The sequence below is a fragment of the Chinchilla lanigera genome, unplaced genomic scaffold (genome assembly GCF_000276665.1).
Source record: "Chinchilla lanigera isolate Chin_1 unplaced genomic scaffold, ChiLan1.0 scaffold00013, whole genome shotgun sequence".
Classification (NCBI taxonomy): domain Eukaryota; kingdom Metazoa; phylum Chordata; class Mammalia; order Rodentia; family Chinchillidae; genus Chinchilla; species Chinchilla lanigera.
The window spans coordinates 19,549,311-19,570,244 of NW_004955414.1; the positions used below are offsets into that span (position 1 = coordinate 19,549,311).

General features: G+C 36.2%; 1 protein-coding gene across 7 annotated transcripts in view; it reads right to left on the reverse strand.

Annotated features, from left to right (window-relative positions):
• Positions 1-20,934, reverse strand: part of Nup98 (nucleoporin 98kDa) — a 107,499-nt gene that overhangs the window by 49,734 nt on the left and 36,831 nt on the right. For 4 of the 7 annotated variants that reach the window (XR_260183.2, XM_005380030.2, XM_005380031.2 and 1 more), the window contains exons 9-12: positions 16,741-16,878; positions 13,636-13,774; positions 9,378-9,470; positions 2,384-2,524 (exon numbers count right to left, since the gene is read on the reverse strand). Coding sequence is in view for 6 of the 7 variants with exons in the window: in XM_005380030.2 (XP_005380087.1) it covers positions 2,384-2,524; positions 9,378-9,470; positions 13,636-13,774; positions 16,741-16,878 (511 nt within the window). In the remaining variant the exon portion in view is untranslated. The remainder of the gene's footprint in view (positions 1-2,383; positions 2,525-9,377; positions 9,471-13,635; positions 13,775-16,740; positions 16,879-20,934) is intronic. The other 3 variants (XM_005380033.2, XM_005380032.2, XM_013511898.1) reach the window with 3 other exon arrangements.

Below are 20,934 nucleotides of genomic sequence, written 5' to 3' on the forward strand. Positions count from 1 at the left end.
GGTGGCACAATCTTTAATCTCAGCACTTGGGAGGCTGAGGTAGGAGAATCATTTTCAGAATTCCAGGCCAGCCTGGCTTACAAAGTGAGTTCAAGGCCAGCCTGAATGGCAATAGTGAAACCCTGTTTCAAAAGAGATAAACACAGGGCTGGGGATATAGCTCAGCGGCACTGCGCCTGCCTGGCAAGTGAGAGGTCGTGAGTTCAATTCCTGATACCGGAAAAAAAACCAAAAACAAAAAAAAGACAAAAACAAAAAACTAACCATATCATTCTACTAGATCAGTGTGTATTCCTCTGATAAATGAAACTAAGTAAATGCAGAAAAATGACAAGCAAATACTGAGAGTAACAGCACCATCCTAGAGCTAACAATTTAGACATCTAACACTGAGAAGACTTTGGGATAAAACCTGATTGAAAATGAAACATGGTACATAACCTTTACCCACAAACTCAACAATGACAGGGAGATTTTAAAAATTTCATTCTTAACAGAAAGAAACATGAAGCATCAGGGTTAACACAATAATAATTCCAAAGGTCTGAGGCACAGAGAATCTAAAAATCTTTTAATTACTAACAAATTCAGTTTCAAGAAATACTGTATCTAAGAACTAGGCACTTGAAAAAACAGAACATTCAGAAAACAAGAATTCTTATAAATTAAAAATGTGAAAAAAAAATTAGAAAACAAAAAAACCTCTTTTAGAAAGTACAAAGTTGATACAAACATTAAGATTAATACACACACACACACACACACACACACACACAAGCAAAGCAGTAAAATTTCAGAACAAAAGGATAATCCTGAATGCTTTCAAAGCTGTGAGGAACAGCTTACACAAGAATCAGAAAGGCACTAGATCATCAGTAATGGTCACTGTAAGAAGGAATATCATCACAGTTCCAAGGGTAAATAAATGCCACACCAAAATTTTGTGAACATTAAATTGTAAGGAATGAATGAAGATATTTTCAGACCTGTTAAGTATTCAAAGTTTACCACACATATCACTTACTGACGTATTCCAGAAAATTTAGGAAATAAAGAGGGGAAACTCTGGACATAGCAGTTCTTAGTAGATAAAAAGGAAATAAATATCCTGGGCCAATGATGAAGGCTTAGAGAACCAGAGTTTCTACTGCTACAGGAGAACAAAGGGATACGAAAAATGAGTTGGGGGTGGGGAATGGAGAATTCTGATATTCTTGGCAGTCTGAAATACTTAAGATGATGTGAGTTAACATGGGGAAAAAACCTTCCAGGTGTATGATAATGGTGTACTATACTGGTCAGTGATATTTAATAAGCTATTAAGCAAATGCTGGCTTCATCTGAACTTCTTTTAATTACTCAAAGAACGGAAGATAGAGATAGTTACAAAACAGAACTTATTAACCTTATCAATATAAAAATATAGTGATGGAACTGCGTGCAGTGATGCCGCCTTCAATCCCAGGAGTTTGGGTAGCTGAGGCAAGAGGATCACAAGTTTGAGTCCCACCTGGTAACTTAGCAAATCTTGCTAAGAACTGAAAATAAAAGGTTGGGGATGTAGGTCAGTGCGAAGGCCCTGGGTTCAATCCCCAGTACTGTCACAAACAAAGAAATAAGGGAAAGGGAAAGGCAGGTTAAGAGCATTAATATCCCCACTTCACAAATGAGATGCAAGACACACTATTATCTGGTTGACAGAATAAGAAAAAAAATAGAGGCACAGAGCTTAAATTTGCAAAGGTTTCTAAAAATGTAGCATGCGTATCATCAGAGTACAGATGAACTTAGTAGTACAGAAACTTCTTTTCCTTCTAGCTAACTCACTGTAGTTGTGTCAAGTGATACTAATTTTTCATTTCCAAGAATGCGATTTTCTTTAAAAAAAATACTTAAAAAACTTAAGTTTCTTAAGTTAGAAATAAAGATAACAGGATAGTGCAAAAACTAGGGAGTATTTAAATGAACGAAGTGTGAAAAATGTTTCAGCAGATAAAACTGAAGAATACAGTAAATTTAGTAAACATACTGGCAGAAATCAAAAAGATACAGGTGATAAGTGAGCTCACCTAGCATAACAAGTTAGATTTACACAGACAATTTAAAAAACCACAGTAGTGTAAGTACATCACTTAGCCATAAGAGCTAAATTACATCCAGATGAATTAAAAACAGCAAAAGTGGCATCTTTGAGAAACTAGGGCTAGGAATGGGGAAACAAGGAAGGCCAGGATCGAAATCCTTCCATGCGACATGACTGCTTAATGACGTGCAGGTATACAATGTTTTGGTAGGGATGAGATGGGGTGAGTAGGAAAATCAAGCCAGCAACTATTAGCAAGAAATAAACGGAGTAAAGCCTTCTAGAGTGACTGACACTTACCTACTGGGGCCTGGGGGGCTCCAAAGCCCAAAGTGGCTGTCGTAGTATTAAATCCAGGGGCCCCAAAGGCTCCTGTACCAAGAGGCCCTCCGATCTTAGGTTGGTTGTTCCCAAACAAAGATGCCTGTCCAGCACCAAGAGCTATGGAGACAAGAGGAAAGAAAAAGCGCCACAGAAGTTCCTTTGAATGTTAGCCAGAGGTCAGTTACTTAAAAATATTATACATTTGGAAACTTTATAATGACCAGTCATTTCAACAAAAGAGCTAATATGGTAAATGCTTTCTGTGCTTCGGTTTCCTCAACTACAACATGAGATTATAGTACACAGCTTAGATATTTATCCTAAGATTAAAAATGAATAAACGTGTAAAGCATTTAGATGTCTGTACATACTAAATATACTCATTCAATATTAACTAACACAACTGGGTAGGAACTATCACCATTCTACAGATAAGAAAACTGAGGGTTTAGTAATTAACTCAGTATCACAAATGATGTAAACAGTAGAAGTGCAGTTCAAACCTTGGTACATTTGACAAGATAACCATCACAAAACCTGCTTTAACCAAACGAACTTGTTTAACAAACAGCTAAATATCTTGCGACAAGGTTACTGAACAGATTCAAGTTTGAACCAGACTGGCTGGAATTAGAGCTCATTGCAGAAATTTATAATTTTTTAAAAAAATAAACTTGTAATTTCAGGGCTCTGTGTGTGTGTATGTGTATATATATAGCACTCAGTGGTAGCACACTTGACTAATGTGAACAAGGCCCTTATTTTGATCCCCAGAACAAAAACAAAAGACAAATCAAAAAGAGATAAATACTTGGAGCCCAAAAATATAGTATGGGAATATGGGAACTGCTTTGAGATCACAAGCAAAGAGATAACAGGAAGTTTACACAAAGAGAGTCCATATGAAATAAATCAGTAAGGACTGAAAGGATGAACTGCTCCCTGTACAACCTCACCAAAAATAAGACCATGTAGCAATGCTCAGTTTGGGGATAAGTTGTAAGACTTCCTGCAAGTTCTAACCCTTTAGTAATTAGTACAAGTTCCAAGGAATGCTAAAATTGTATTATTCCCTGAAAAAGAAACAGTGCACAGCATAGATTTTAAATTTGTTTTTTTCTGGTAGTTTACTACTTTCTTGCCTCCCCTTGCCCACAAAACTTAGATGAAATCTAAAAATATAGAAATGAAAAACAATTATGATGCATTAGGTACACTGTACCAACTCTCCGGGATGAATGTAATCATTATGTACCACAAACATGTATACTAGTGAAAATAAAAATTTAACTAAAAAAACAAACAACATGGATAAAATTTTCTTTCTGGCTGGGTACGGTCATAACAGCACTGTAATACCAGCACCCAGGTATTACAACTTCAACACCAACTTAGTGAGACATTGTCTCTAAATTTTAAAATAAATTCTGTTTGGGTAAGAATTTTTCTCAGCAGTCCTGGATAAAGATGAAACAGCCTAAAACCTGTACTTCAGTAATCCACAAAAGAGTGAAAAAAGCATTGTAAGGTTCCAGTGACCAGGAAAGGGACTTTTATAAAATAACCTGAGCATACACTTACAATTTATCAATGGAAAAATGTTTTGTCCAAATCTGCCTTATATTATGTACAAATGGCATTGTGTGTCTAATGAAGAGACTTCATCTGCAACTTTAGAGACATTCTGAGTGAGATGCTATACAGGATATGATAATGAGTATGGTAATCTGTCAATATAGCAAAAGGTGCTGTATTTATGATTAGTTGTGGGAGTCACAAGGAAGCTACACTGAGTGGCAAAAAGGTAACTGCAGTCTTAGATATTACAAGGACATTCAAGAAAAAAAAAAAGAAACACTTATGTACCTTTTGAGATCTTCTAACAAATGTTACAATTTTGTCTTTGGTAACTACTAGCTTTTGTTTTTTTTGAGACAGGGTTTCACTATACAGTTTAGGCTGGCCTCAAACTTCCATCAAGCCTCCCAAGTACTGGGATTACTGGAGTGTACTACCATGTCTGGCTCTATTAGCTTTAAAAAGAAGATTTTTCTGTTTATTTCTTAGTTTGAGAATCAGTTTTACTAAATGTACCTATAAATTTACTCATGCAAAATGTTAATAAAAACTACCAAGAAAATGGTGCACAAGTGATAGTGCTCATGATAGTTACCATCAACTGTAAAACAAGAAACTGATAAACCTACAATTTTATGAATTACTTATTTTGAACACATGGGGATAAAAATCCCATGCCAGAGTCTATATAAAATTTTTTATACTACGGTTAAATCTAAACATTTAAAAAAAGAAAAATCTTTTACATTTGTACATTTATTATTTATACAGCCAACCACTCATAAAGCACCCGAAGGCCTAGGTTATAGGACAATTTACATCTGTTGAGGCATGAATTTAAATCTTGATGACTCAAAATGGGAGGCTGCCAGGGGAATACCCACTAAACTAATGCTCCCTCATATAGTACCAATGATAGTTTATCTGTGTCACTATAAAATGCAGAGTTTATGTTTATATATAATAATGTTGCAAAGCCACAAGTATGCCTTAGCAGAGGTGATCATCAAGGACTTCTAAGAGTCTGTGTTTGCTAACTCCTGTAATTCTCCTTTTCCTAAGAGATCTATTGCTGTTAAGGTTGGGAATATGAAATTCTTCACTGATTTAATTTGTTGAGTTTCTATGTACAAGGCATGAATACAGACTAATGTGGAGCAACAAAAATGTGACTTGTTTCTCGGTGTGGTGGCACACACCTATAATCCCAGCTACTTGGGGAGATGAGGCAGGAGGGTACCAAGATCATGGTTAGTCTAAGCAAGTTAGCAAGACACTGTCTCAAAATAAAATTTTTAGAAGGGTAGGGATATAGTTAGTGATAGAGTACTTGCCTAGCAGGCCCAAGGCCTGGGGTTCAATCCCCAATACCACCAAAACAAAAAACAAAAGAAGTGATTTGTTTTATAAGGGATAACTGTTTAAGGACTACTGAAAACATACAATTAAAAAGTTTAGGCTATTACAATACTATGTAAAAGAAAACATTAAAAAAATGTTCAGAGCAACGTGGTGGTGCATCTCTGTAATCCCAGCACTTTGGAGGCTGAAGCACAACTGCCACAAGTTCAAGACCAGAGACATAGTGAGTTCAAGGCTAGCCTAAACTACATAGTCAAGTAAGACCCTGTTTCCAAACAAAGGGGTAAAGGACATTTTATAATACTGTACTATAGAAGATATTTCTAATCATAACTTGCAAGACCAAAAGCTGTAAAGAGTAACCATAACTACATAAAAATAAAACTTCTACATGAAAAACTGTCTATGAACAAAATTAAATGACTAAAAACACTTAGATAAACTAGGCATGGTAGTGCATTTGTATAATCCCAGCACCCTTTGAGATTAAGGCAAAAGGCTTTCCAGTTTGAACCTTGCCTAGGAAGACCTTGCCCTCAAAGCGAAAAAATATGTAGCTCAGTGCAAAAGTCCTGCGATCAATCCCCACTATCACAAAGGGGGAGATATGTAACCCAGTGCAAAGGCCCTGAGGTCAATCCCCAGCATCACAAAAGGGGACAGAAAAAGAACAGACTTGGGTGAATATTGTCTTCAATAAAACATTTTTTGATTTGATGATGCAAGAGCAATAGGTATTCAGTGAAAGCCGTATTTTGAATTTTGTGCTTTGTTCTTTTCCAAGGCTAATGACAGGGGATGTGATGTTCTTGTGTAATGCCCAACAGTAGGTTAATGACATAATTCTAAGCATGCTTAAGACAGGCTACACTAATGTGCAGTAGGTTAGCATATTAAATGCATATTCAACTTACAATATTTTTGATTTATAATAGGCTTATCATAATCCCACCCTAAATTCAGAAGTACATGTATCTCTAACATTAAAGAAGCACTGCCTGGCATGGTTGTGCACGCCTGTAATCCCAGCACTCTTGAGGCTGAGGCAGGAGGATAACTGTGAGTTCAGGACCAGCCTGGGCTATAAAGTGAGCTCAAGACCAGCCTAAACTGCAGAGAAAGACCCTGTCTCAAAAAGAATTTAAAAAAAAAAAAAAAAAAAAAAAAAAGCATCATAGGTTTATATTCATAAAATGTCAGTCAAAACAATCCTTGAAAAAGCCCTCTCTAATTTTTACTCATAACAAAAATTATTTTTTTCCTTCAGGGTTTAAAGCAAACATTGATGTATATTCACTTAGGTTTTGGGGTCATACTATCCCGGCACTTGGGAGATTGAGGCCAGGAGGATCGTTGCGAAGTTCGAGACCAGCCTGGGCTACAAAGTGAGCTCAAGGCCAGCCTGAACTGCAGAGGGAGACCCTGTCTCAAAAAAGACAACAAAACAAAACAAAACAAAAACAACAACAAACTAAGAAACAAAAATCACATAAGTGCAGAACTGAAAGATTCAAAAGGTTAAGATGCCCACCTTCACTAGCAATGAGAGAAGGGCAAACTGAAACACCAATTTTTATTACCAGAAGATGAAAAAAGCGCAATAAACCACATGCAGTGGAATATGTCCATAGTTCCAGCTACTCAGGAGGCTGAGAAGGAAGGGTCCCGTGAGCCTAGGAGTTCGAGACCAGCCATGAGGCTAGGACAACTCAAAGAAACAAAAAAAGCCCACTGGTATGGAAAACCAGGTACTTTCATACAATGTGAACAACAATACAAACTGGCACACTTGTTTAGAGAAAAAAATGAGCCAAATCAATATGCATACCTCCAGACACAGTACTTTTAATTAGGCTTGATTCTACAGTAATATACATGAAAATTATATCACAAAGATCTTCAATAAGGGCTCTGCTAACAGTACCAAATAACTGTCCATCAAAGGGAGAAAGATTAATTATGATGTATGTAAATTATATGTGTGTGTGTGTGTGTGTATACACACACACACACACATACACATATATACACATACACATATACTAAGCAGTTACTTTTGTTTCTTGGAATTTGTTTTAGACAGGGTCTCGCTGTGTAGCCCAGACTGGCCTCAAACTTACAGCGATCCTTCTGCCTCAGCCTCCCAAGTGAAGGGATCATAGGCATGTGCTACCATGCCTGGCCAAGCACTTATTATTTTTAAAAAGAGCTAGATCTATACATACTGACCAAAAAGAAAAAAAAAGTAAGTGAGAATATGTAAAATGAAAATGTAAGTCATGGTATATACTATGTAAGGCAGTTATTTTTAGGCATTTTTTACTATAACACATGATATGAAGTACACTGAGAACCAAAACATGAACCACACACATAACTGAAACGGAAGTGTCATGAAAGCATAGTAAACTTGCGGTGTACAATGACATTTAATTCTAGCTCAGACTCTTAAAACCCTGATTACAGCCCACTACAGTAATACTACAATGAATTAATGCACCTTGGCCTTTGGTTTTAAAACATCATTCATGCAGCACTGGGCATACAGCAGTGCAATAGAGCACTTGCCTAGCACATGTGAAGTTCCTGTGTTCAAAAGCCAGTACCACCACCACCACAAAAAAAAAAAAAAAAATCACCCACGTAAGGTATGTTTATCATTAAGAATATAACCAAAATCACAGGTTGGGTGTGGTGGTACACACTTGTAATCCCAGCACTCGGGAGGCTGAGGCAGGAGGATCACTGCAAGTTCCAGACCAGCCTGGGCTACAAAGTGAGCTCAAGACCAGCCGGAACTGCATAGCGAGACTCTGTCTCAAAAAGACAACAACAACAAAAAAGAATATAACCAAAACCTTATATATAAAAACACATATGTACAAATGTTTATGTGTAAGCAGCTCAAAAAATGCATGGAGGGCTGGGGATATAGCTCAGCAGCACAAGCACCTGCCTGGTAAGTGTAAGGTCCTGAGTTCGATTTCCGGTACCAAAAAAAAAAAAAAAAAAATGCACAGAAAGAGTCTGTCAAGATACATGCCAAATTTTCAGCAGCTGGTACTCCCAACTGAAACCCTTGGACTTTTCAATGTATTTTGCAATAGCTGAAACTTTACCAGCACTTGAAAAAGGAAATGAAGGTAACACTTCATAGTAGAAAAAGAGCTTCAATTAAAGCGAAGATGACAAAAGAATGATTAGCACACAGAAGCAAAGACAACAGATAACCAAACACTGGAAGCAGAGATCATGGAAATAAATAGTTTGCAACTGAACAGCCATACTCAGTCATATGGGAGACTGGGAGAAGTAGGCAAACTACAAGGCTAAATAATCTTGTTTAACTGTACAAGGCTAAATAATCTTGTTTAACTGTCAACTGGGAGAAGTAGGCAAACTACAAGGCTAAATAATCTTGTTTAACTGTACATGCTTTAGCACTTATCCATCTTATGATGACAACCCCTTTTGATTTCACAATTCCCAAACCGACTGAAAAATAATTTGATAGTAAGAATAGGGAAAATAAGGATGATATCCAAGATCTCTAATTACAGTGGAAAAGACTGAAAGGTATGCACAGACCTTAAAAACCTCAAAGCATTTTTTAACTACTTTTTAAGATAAAAGTGTCAATGTTTACTAGGTAGTGATGCATGCTTGTAATCCTAGCTATTAGACAGACAGGCAGGAGGACAGAAAGTTCAAGCCCAACCTGGGCAATTTAGTGAGAACCTATTTCCCAAAAAAAAGAGCTGGGATTGTAGTTCAGTGGTGTAGTACTACTGGTTTAAATTCCCAATGCTGCAAATATCACTAATAATAATAATACAACAATTAAAATCTGTCAATGGTTTTGGACCTAGTACAACATTAAGTGCTGTAAATGTTTTACAAATCCACCTGCAGAAATGAAAACATGAGCCTCTTATTTCCAGGCACATCATCAAATGGAACACTTTTAAGTTTCAGCAATCTGAAAACCGAGATATATTATTTCCTAAAACTCATGATGGTAGTTCCTTACCTGTTCCAAATCCTGTGCCAAGCCCTGTTCCCAAAGCCCCAGGTGCTGATTTACTTCCAAAAATACTATTCCCACTGGTATTTGTGCCAAAACCTAAAAGGACAAAAGAATGAGAAAGCCGTACTTTTAACACATTCTCATATTTCTCTACAAGGGAATTTAATCCAAAGCAGTATGACTTAAAGCTTTGCATCCTTTCTATTATTAATATTTAGGAATCTTAAATTACAGGCTAACAATTATTTCTCAAAATTCTGACACCTGCAAACAAGTTTCCATATTTATTTCATTACATATCATCCTTAAACTATCAACACAGTACAGGATAATATCCAACACTAAAACAAAATGAATGTACCTGACCTTTCAGAACATTCCCTTTAAAAGGCCCAAAATACCCAATGCAGATGCTTCACATTACTTATAGAAAGAGAAACTCATTCTCTTAAACTTTCACTAAAAATTATGACAGTCAACAAAAATAAAGACACACTAGTGAACTTAGAAATTCGTCCTAAGAAAAAGTTACCCTAAAAAACTCTATAGCAGATTCTGTTTTCAAACAGATGGATCTGGTATGGGTAGTTATATGTGGCTGACACTTGAGAAAGCCAAAGGAATATTCAAGGACTCAGCTAGGTATTATTTAAAAAAAAAAAAAAAAAAAGATAACCTACAAATATCTTCAGTTAAACAGTTTCTTCCATTATTAGAGATGATGGAGTTGAGCATGACTTCACTCTTTCATTATGACTTGCCATTTAGAAAAAAATCTTGTAATTACCCTTTATTATACAAAGATACCTATGCTGCATTGCTATTACTTTTTTATTTGTTGTTCAGATACACTCAGGAGCTACATATCAACAAAACAAACAGTGCATCATTAATCCCTCATTATAAGAGGGGGAAGAAAATCTGTGAATGAAAATAATCCTCTCCTCCTTTAAAAAAAAAAAAAAAAAAATCAATTGACCAAAAAGTCCTTGTTATAAAACTGTTTTTTGTTTGTTGGTTTTTTTGGCTTTTTGAGACATGGTCTCACTATGCAGTTCAGGCTGGCCTTGAGCTCACTTTGTAGTCCAGGCTGGTCTCAAACTCACAATGATCCCCCTGCCTGAGCTTCCTGAGTGCTGGGATTACAGGCGTGAGCCACCATGCCCGGTTTATAGAATTCTTAAAACTCATTCAAAAAAGTTATCCTAAGTAGAAATAAGTACAAAAGAAAATAAAGAAAGCAGAAAGATTATTTTAGAATAGGTAACAGTATCATTAACTAAGAATGATACTTTATCATAACATTATTTCCATTGTTACATCAATAAAGTATAACATTATTTCAATTGTTACATCAATGAAAAAGTTTGGGGCCAGGGGTATAGCTCAGTAGTACGGCGCCTGCCTGGCAAGCACAAGGTCCTAAGTGCAATTTCTGGTTCCAAAAAAAATGGAAAGGTCAAAAAATTTGAAGACTACAAGAAGTCTGAAAATAAGCTTATTTCATGTGATTTTAAAATTCAAGGGCCGGGGATATAGCTCAGTGGCACAAGCGCCTGTGTGGCAAGCACAAGGTCCTGAGTTTGATTCCTGGAACCAAAAAAATAAAATAAAATAAAACTCAAGCAAGTAATGTGACTTAATCTCAACACATCTGATTCATACACTTGTTAAATCTTTCTTGAATTGTGTTAATACCTACACCAGAAAAAAGGAGGGCTGCCTACACAAACACAATCAAATTTAAAGAAAAACAAAACAAAGCAAAACACCCACCCCCTCCAAAAAAAACAAAGGCTGGGCATAGTGACACACTGGTGATCCCAGCACTCTGAAGGATGAGGTAGGAGAAGTATGTCATTAATTTGAGGCCAGCCTCAGCTACAAAGTGAGCTCCAAGGCCAGCCTAAACTACATAATGAGACCCTGTCCTACAGAAAAAAAAAAAAGAAAGAAAAAAGAAAAAAGTAGAAAATGTAGTAGGAGATATGTTTTTTTTTCTTTTTGAATTAATATTTAACCAGAAAGGATCTTAAAGCCACAAAAGAGCAAAAAACAAGATACTGATGAACTACCTCCAACCCACAGGAGGGAAGTAAGTCCCAACTTACACTGTTTATACCACACATTTCCTCCGATTCTGTCAAGGTTATCAACTCTTTCAAAACAATTTTACAAATTAAAATTAATCCAAATCCAGCAAGCAAGTTAGTGGGATAAATCATTCAAAGCTACCACCTTTCATTTTCAAATCAGTAAACATGAATATGAATACATTTAAAGAACAAAAATCCACCAAACAAATCAGAAATATGCAAAAACAGAACAGGATCAAGTACCTTTAACAAGTACAGCCTATTTTATGATGTATAGCCTATACAAACATCCTGTTAGATATAATAATCCTTAATCTTGAATATGAACTGTTCTACAAATAAAGCTTTTAACATATATATTTACAAAAGGGAGTGAAAATTGATTAAGAGGCTAAAACATCACAGATTACGGTCACTTCTATTATGGCCCACCAAATAGCTACAGAACATAGAGACACAGTATGTATTAAATTGCCATATGATTAGCTGGGTATGGTAGTATGGACCTGTACTCCCAGCTACTCAGGAGGAAACACTGCCTAAGCCCAAGAGTTCAACGTCAGCCTGGGCAATATAGCAAGCTCCTGTCACAGGAAAGAAAAAAAAATCAGATAATTAAGAAAACAGGTATACAAAGGCTTCTTGGGAAAGAAGTTATAATGATTATTTTTTTAAAAAAATCAAAATTATAATGGAAACACCTCTATAAACTGAGCCAAAATAAAACTTTCCTTAAAAAAAAAATACAGGTGAGAAACATGGATCTGACTCTTTGGTATTAAGTTCACTGCTTCAAAACTGTTCTTTCCAGGTTTTAGAAGAAGTAGAGAATCTAGACATTTTATACTCGATAAAAAGTTTACTGCTTCAAAGATGTTTTTTCAAATAGAGTACAGCGAAAACGAATTCACAGAACTATATATAATTATTACTACCAGTTAGCATACAATATATGTAAAAGAGCTATAGAAATTAAATTGAATACGTAAATTTAACACATTGGTATCTGCAAAGGCTTTATCTTTTTAATACATCTTTCTGTGAAAATCTTAACTTTCTAATGGATACTTAAAATATAGTCTCTTTCTCTAAGACACTACATTACATTTAGTACTGTGAACAGGCTAAAGATGTAATTGTGGTAGAAAGCTTGACATACTTTGCATGAGGGCCTGGGTTTGATCCCTATCATCGCAAAAAAAAAAAAAAAAAAAAAAAACCTCACTGAACAACTGTTTAATTGCTGACTTATGCCAATTATGTTTTCCTACTAATCTCCCTAAAAGAATTAATCACAGAGCTGGGTGTTTTGAAGCAAGCCTGTAACTCCAGCATTCGCGAGGATGAGGCAGGAGGATCACTGTGAGTTCAAGGCCAGGCTGGGCAAAAAAGTGAGCTCAAAGCCAGCCTGAACTGTATAGGGAGACCCTGTCTCTAAAAGACCAGAAGAAAGAAAGAAAAAAAAAAAAAAAAAAAAAGAATTAATCAGTACCTAGTGATATAACTGGCAAATGAAGTCTTCAACAAGTATCTGACACATTATTACCTTTGTCCATACTGAACTTCCCACTTCTCACAAATATTGTAGCTGTTTGAAAACTTATTTAGGTAGTCATCTATAATGACACTGAAAATAACACGCTATGTCCATCAAACTGCCATTTCAATTTTTCCAGCACATTTCTGAGGAGAAGTTTAGGGTTTTTGTTCTTTAAGCATTGTTTAATCTTTCTGTATTTTGTGAATGTTTTACAAGGAACATAAATTCAAAAATAAAAATTTTTAGCCTACTACTAGACAAGTACTGAATAACCTCCAGAATTAGAAAGGTTTCTACTATCCAAAACAATCATCAAATCACCCATCTACACTGCATTTTCATGTCTGAAACCTGGCCTAGCAGAATGTTACTTCAATCAAATTTATGGTTCCTCAGCTATTGATGAGGGAACTTTTTAAAATAAAAATAAAGAAGCTAATTTACATCTCTACTAAATACCTTAAGTCTTGTCCATGACTTTAAAAAACCTTTCCCTCTGGTTGCTCCTATCAAGCCACAGCTTACCTGAGAATTTTTAAATACTTTCAATCATATGAATCAGGAAGAGGATGTGTGGTATAGTCAGTGTAACTTTAAGAGAGCCAAACCTGCTTTTTATATGTACCAAAATTAGAAGTGTTTGTATTGGTTCCTAAAGTCAGGGTTGGTTTGTTACCAAAGAGCCCGCCACTGGTTGTACCAAATGAAGGAGCACTGGTTGTGCTGGTTCCAAAGGTAGTAAGCTTGTTATTGCCAAACAGGGTCTGAAAAGAACAAAATACAGGGCAGTTTGAAATAACATAAAAATACATACCAAACAGTAAATAAATGTTACTGTGGGTACATTGTACAGGATGTGGGATGGAGAAAAAGATGACACAATTTTTATAAAAAGAAGTCAAATGATTACAGAATAACAGGAAAAAAATAATCTCAGTAAGAGTATAAACAGAAAATGTTCCTAACTTGAGAAGTTATTGTCAAAACATCGGGGCCAGCAATGTAGCTCAGTAGCACAACACCTGCCTGGCAAGCATGAGGCCCCGAGTTCAATGCCCAGTTGGAAAAACTAAACAAAACAAAACAAAACAAAAACACAACAAAAAACATGAACAAACTTAAGACTGTTCAGTAAGGTAAAGGAAAAAATGATCAAATTCTTTGCCTGTTGATGATCAAATTCTTTGCCTATTAAGAGAAATGTGTCAGATATTTAAATGGCCAAGATAATCAATTAATGTGCTGGAACATGATGAACCTTGAAAACATGTAGCCAGGCATGGTGTGGAAGCCTGTAAACTCAGCATTCTGGAAGGATCACAAGTTTGAGCCCAGTCTGAGCAACCAAGTGACTTCATAAAATCCCATCTCAAAATACAAATTAAAAAAGGGTTGGGAATATAGCTCAGTGCAAAGGTCACTGGATGCAACCCACAACTAAAATATCTAGAATGTCAAATCCACTGACACGAACTAGGCCTGAGCTCACTGCAGGAAAACTGGGAATGACTGCTATGGTGTATACGCTTGTGCTTTGTGACAAGATAAATACATCCTAAAATTGAATGTGATAATAGCTGAAAACAGTAAATATACTTTAAAAAAAAAAAAAAAGCCAGAAGTGATGGTGCACGCCTGTAATCTCAGCACTTGGGAGGCTGAGGCAGGAGGACTGTGATGAGTTCGAGGCCAGCCTGGGCTATATACTGAGTTCAAGGTCAGTCTAAACTACATAATGAGACCTGTCTCAAAAAAACAAAAACAAACAAAAATAAAAGCAAAAAGTAAAACCGAGTTGTACACTTTAAAGAGATGAAATTAACTGTATGTGAATTACATATCAGTAAAGCTTCTATTAAAGGTATATGAGCTTTCTGAACCATTACATAATTTATTCCATTTCTCACAATAATAACGCTCAAATGGCATTAATAAAAAGCATGTTAATCTCCACAAAAACAGGATGACATTTTTAGGGATTCTTTCTTTCATTTTAAGTACCCACAATAACCAAAAGTTCATCTGATCATGAGTAGTAATAGACTGTCTCATATCAATTCTCGTAAAACTATTCTTTTAATGATAATATAGACGGGGTGGGGATTTAGCAGAGCAGCACAGTGCTCGCCTGGCAAGCTCAAGGTCATGAGTTTGACTCCCAGTAACGGAAAAAAAAAAAACAACAAAAAAGAGTTTATTTGCCAGGGATACAGCTCAGCAGTACAAGCACCTGCCTGCCAAGCGCAAGGTCATGAGTTCAATTCCTGGTACCAGAAGAAAAACAAAAACAAACAAACAAAAAATGGTAATATAGAATTCAGCATCATTTTTAGGTAAAGTGAATTCCCAATTAATAATTTTTGCTAAAATGACTTACCAAGGAAAATAATTCAGTTAAAAACCCAGCTACACAAGGACCATGAGAACCCCCAAAATTTTAGCAATTTGATCAACATCAAAAATATTTAATTTCAGGTGGAGGCAAGAAGCTTACAAGTTTGAGCTTAACCTGGGCAACTTAGCAAGATCCTGTCTCAAAAAAACTCAACTTCAAACATCATACCAATTTATCACCCAAAACACTAATAAGGTAAAAATTAACTAACTGAAAAAAATATAGTATCTCAATTAAGTCTTAGAAATTTAAAAAACTAAATTTCACAATGAATACATACTTCAAAGCTTCATACTGTACACAGTAAAAACATAAAATGCTATTTAGCAGTTTAAAAATAAATTATTTAAGGCCAATTGTGGTGGTATATGTCTGCAATCCTCATACTCTGGGAAGCTGAAGTAGGAAAATGGCCAAGTTTGAGTCCATTCCAGGCATTTTATCAACTTATAAAGCCCCTCTCAAAAACAAAACAAAACAAAATGGCTGGGAATATTGCTCACTATAAAGGTCCTGGGTTGAATCCCGAGTATAAATCAATGAATCAAACAATTATTTTAAAATTTAAAACAAAAAAACCTAACAAGTAGAGAGGTTATAGTGTGCTATCAGAAGTGAATTGCAAAGCCAGGTGTGGTGGCACATGCCTGTACTCCCAGCACTTGGGAAGCTGTGGTAGGAAGATTATTGTGAGTTCAAGGTCAACATTGGCTACACAGTGAGTCCAGGCCCAGTCTGAATTACACAATGAGACCCTGTCTCAAAAAAACTTAAAAAAAAAAAAGGTAAATTGTAAGCAGTCACTGAGACAAACAAAATTTATAACAAAAAATAAAACAACTGGGCCAGGTATAGTGGTACATGTCTGTAATCCTAGAATTTACTGGGCATGGTGAATTCGAGGCCAGTCTAGGCCACACAGTGAGATTTTGTCTCGAACAAAAAAAAAAAAAAAAAAAAGAGAGAGAAAGAAAGAAAATAGATCTGAAATTAATCAATTAACTTCATTTTGTACCCTTTATTTGCTCTTAATGTCAAATCATCCAATACACGTATTAAAATACTTGGAAGAAGGGCTGGGCTTGGTGGCGCACACCTATAATCCCAGCACTCGGGAGGCTGAGGCAGGAGGATCACTGTGAGTTCGAGACCAGCCTGGGCTACAAAATGAGCTCAAGGCTAACCTAAAAACTGCACAGAGAGACCCTGTCTCAAAAAGACAAAAACAAAAAACAAAATTAAAAAAAAAGACAAAAAAACCCCAAAACCCTTAGAAGACAGTGATATCTTTCTTATAAACGCCTTTAGCAGATTTAATATTTTGCAAACACCTACCGAACCAACTGCTCCAAACCCGGTACTGGGCTGCCCAAAGAGACCTGTTCCTGTTCCAAAAGCTGTCCCGGTGCTGGTGTTTGTAGCTGTCCCAAAAAGACTTCCAGGCTGTGATGCCTGAGTAACTCCAAATAAACCCTGCAAGAGGTAATTCAGATGAAAAGATATCTCATAAATTCACTTAAAGACACTAAGAATAAAAATAGTTACAACTTTTTAAAGCTTATGTGACATACATCATGCTAACATGGAAACATTTCTTCACAAATCTCAATGACAAGGAGTGTAGCATCTCACTTTGCAAAATAGAAAGCTCAGAGAAATTAAAAGCTTCCCCAAAATGTCACAGCTCCTAAGTGCACAACCATAAATTCAAACCTACACTGAAGCCTGTTACTTCCACACTGTTGTGCTCCAAAGTGCTGGGCATCTAGTAAAACTTTCATCAACTCTTGTGCTCTAAGAAAAGTAGATGATGGGGTGTTTCATTTTCAATGAGTTAGGAAAAAAGAACTAATCACTAGTAAATTAGGGAATGGAATTTTAAACAAGTACCTGCAAGTAATTTGCGGCTCAGGCAGGTGTTATTTCAACAAGTCAATGCTTGTACTGAATAAATGATAAAATAGCTTTTATATTTCCTGTTATATTGTCTTATAAAAATTAACAAAAATGTGTAATTTTTGGTCATCCTGTATTTAAATAATTGGACTGGTAAATGGCTAGCTAATAAGACTTCCATTATTTTAGCTCTTACCTTTGGAAATTTGATTCACCTTCACTTTCTGCATAGAAGTAGTAATTATCTAAAATGGCTCTGAGTTTTAAGTCTATCCATTCCCCAGAACTAGACTTTGTTCATCTGACTCTACACTATGGGAACAAGCTGAAAGAACACGAAACACAGCTAAGTAATCAATACATGTTTTCTCCTAAACCCTCCAGAAGGGCTGGAGTTAGTATCACAAGGCATAGCTTGTGCAATCCACTAAGCAAGCTTTAGAGTGCCAAGAAAACTACACTAAGAATAAATGACCTGCTCAAAGACTCTCAGTAAGTATAAAGTACAGCCTCATGCAAGATCCATGCTAGGCGTGGTGGTACACATCTGTACTCCCTGCACTCTGGAGGCTGAAAGCAGTCCAGGAGGGATACTTATATAAGTGAATACCCATATCAGGAAAACAGAGTAAGTGCAAATAAAAAACTTAATGGTGAACTTCAAATTTCTAGAAAAAGAAGAGCAGACTAAGCCAAAAGCTTGGACAAAGGAGGAAATTATAAAGATCAAAGCAGAAATTCATGCTTTGGAGACGAAGAAAATAATACAAAGAATCAATAAATTTGAAGAGTTGGTTCTTTGAAAGACTACATAAAATCGACAAACCCTCATCCAATCTTACAAACAAACAAACAAACAAACAAAAAAAAACAGAAAAGACTCAAATCCATGGAATTGGGAATGAAAAGGGAAGCTGGGCCTGGTGGCACACGCCTGTAATCCCAGCACTCGGGAGGCTGAGGCAGGAGGACTGTTTTGAGTTTGAGACCAGCCTGAGCTACAAACTGAGTTCAAGGTCAGGAGGAACTGTATAGTGAGACCCTGTCTCGAAAAGACTTAAAAACAAAAAAAGGAGTGAAAAGGATGAAATCACAATGAATTCAGAAGATCTAAACCTACTTGGAAATTTATATTCAAATAAGATAGAAAATGCAGAAGAAATGAACAGATTCCTGGGTACATACAAATTACCAAAGCTGAATCGAGAAGGTAAAAAGAAATCCTACATAAACCAGTATGAATCAATGAAATTAAAGATGTAATTAAACACCCACCAAGAAAGAGAAGACAATGCCCTGACAGATTCACTGCTGAACTCTAAGAGAAATTTAGAGAGACCTAACACTACTTCTCAAACTCTTTAATAAAACTGAAAGTGAAGCAATATTCCCAAATTAATTCCTGGAAGCAAGCATTATCCTGACACCAAAACCAGAGGAGGACCCAACTAAGAAAGAGAACTACAGGTCAGTCTCCCTAATGAACATAGAAAAAAAAATCTGCAGTAAGATACTGGCAAACAGAATGCAACAACTCATCAAGAAGATTATATACCATGACCAAGTGATGCAGGAATGGTTTCACACATGAAAATCAATAAATGTAATACACCATATTAACAGAGTCAAGGACAAAAATCATACGATCATCTCAATAAATGCAGAAAAAGCTTTTGACAAAGTCCAGCACCTATTCATGATTAAAAAAAAAACCTACAGAAAATCAGAATAGATGGTCTGTGTCTTAATTTGATAAAAGCCATCTAGGACAAACCAACAGCCAACATCATACTAAATGGACAAAAACTGAAAGCTTTCACTCTAAAATCAGGAACAAGACAACGATCTCCACTGTCCCCATTCTTATTTACCATAGTCCTAGAAATATTAGCCAGAGCAATTAGACAAGAGAAAGTAATAAAAGGAACAATAGTGAAGGAAGAATTTAAATTATCATTATTTACTGATGACATGATACTCTACCATAGAAGACCCCAAAAACTCTACCAAAAGACTTCTAGATTTAATAACCAAATTCAGTGTAGCTAGATACAAAGTCAACACTCAAAAATCAAAAGCCTTCCTGTACATGAATAACAAGCTGAGAAAGAAATTAGGGAAACAACACCTTTCACAACAGCATCCAAAAAATAAAATACCTAGGAATCAATCTAATTAAAAAAGTAAAAGACCTCTACATTGAAAAAGATAGTACTCTGAAAAAGGAGACTGAAGAGGATTTCATAAAATGGAAAGATATCCCTTGCTCTTGGGTAGAAAAAAACAGTGCAGTGAACATCGTGCTGGGCATGGTGGCACATGCCTGTAATCTTAGCACTTGGCTGTGAGTTCCAGGCAAGCCTGGGCTACAAAGTGAGTTCAAGACCAGCCTGAACTGCATTCAGTGAGACCCTGTCTCAAAAAGACCAAACAAACAAAAAAAAAAATTGTCATACTTCCAAAACTGGTATACAGATTTAATGCAATTCTAATCAAAATTCCAACAGCACATCTCACAGAATTAGAGAAAACATTCCTAAAATTCATTTGGAACCAGAAGGACCTAGAATAGCAAAGGCAATTCTGGCTAACAAAGACAAGGCAGGAACATTACAATCCCTGACTTGAAATTATACTATAAAGCTACTGTGATAAAAACAACATGGTACTGGAAAAAAAGACCAAAGTTCAATGGAACAGAGCAGAAGATGCAGAAATAACTCCAGACATACTCAACCACCTTATCTGTGACAAGGGGGACAAACATATTCACTGGAAAATAGCCTCTTTACTAAACAGTGCTGAAAAAATTGGATCTGCACATGCCAAAGATTGAAGTTGGACCTGTATCTTTCACCCTGCATTAAACTAAATTCAAAATGGATCAAAGATCTAAATATTAAAACAGAAACATTGGGGCTGGAGATTTAGCTCAGTGACACAGCGCCTGCCTGGCAAGAGCAAGGTTATGAGTTCGGTTCCCAGTACTGGAAAAAAACAACAACAGGGGCTGGGGATTTAGCTCAGCGGCAAAGCGCCTGCCTGGCAAGCGCAAGGTCGTGAGTTCAGTTCCTGGTACCAGAGAAAAACCAAAAAAAAAAAACAACAACAACAAAAAAACCCAGAAACATCGCATCTGCTAGAGGACACTGGTGTAGGCAAAGACTTTATGAGTAAAACTCGGACTGCACAGGAACTATCACAAAGAATCAACAACTGGGATCTTATTAAAAAGCTTTTGCACAGGAAAGGAAACCACCAAGAGCAAAGAGACAACCCACAATGTGGGAAAAAAATGTCTGTTACCTGTTCCTCAGACAAAGGATTACTATCAAGAATGTGAAAAGAAAAAAAAAAAAAAAAACGTGAAAAGAAGGGGGCTGGGGATTTAGCTCAGCGGCAAAAGCGCCTGCCTGGCAAGCGCAAGGTCGTGAGTTTGGTTCCCAGTACCAGACAAAAACCAAAAAAAAAAAGAATGTGAAAAGAACTCAAAAATATCAGACCTCCCAAATTTAAACACCCAATCCAAAAATTGGCATTTGAGATGAATACACACTTCTCAGATGAAGAAATATAAACAGCAAATAAATATATGAAAAAATGTTCAACACCACTGGTCATCTGAGAGATTAA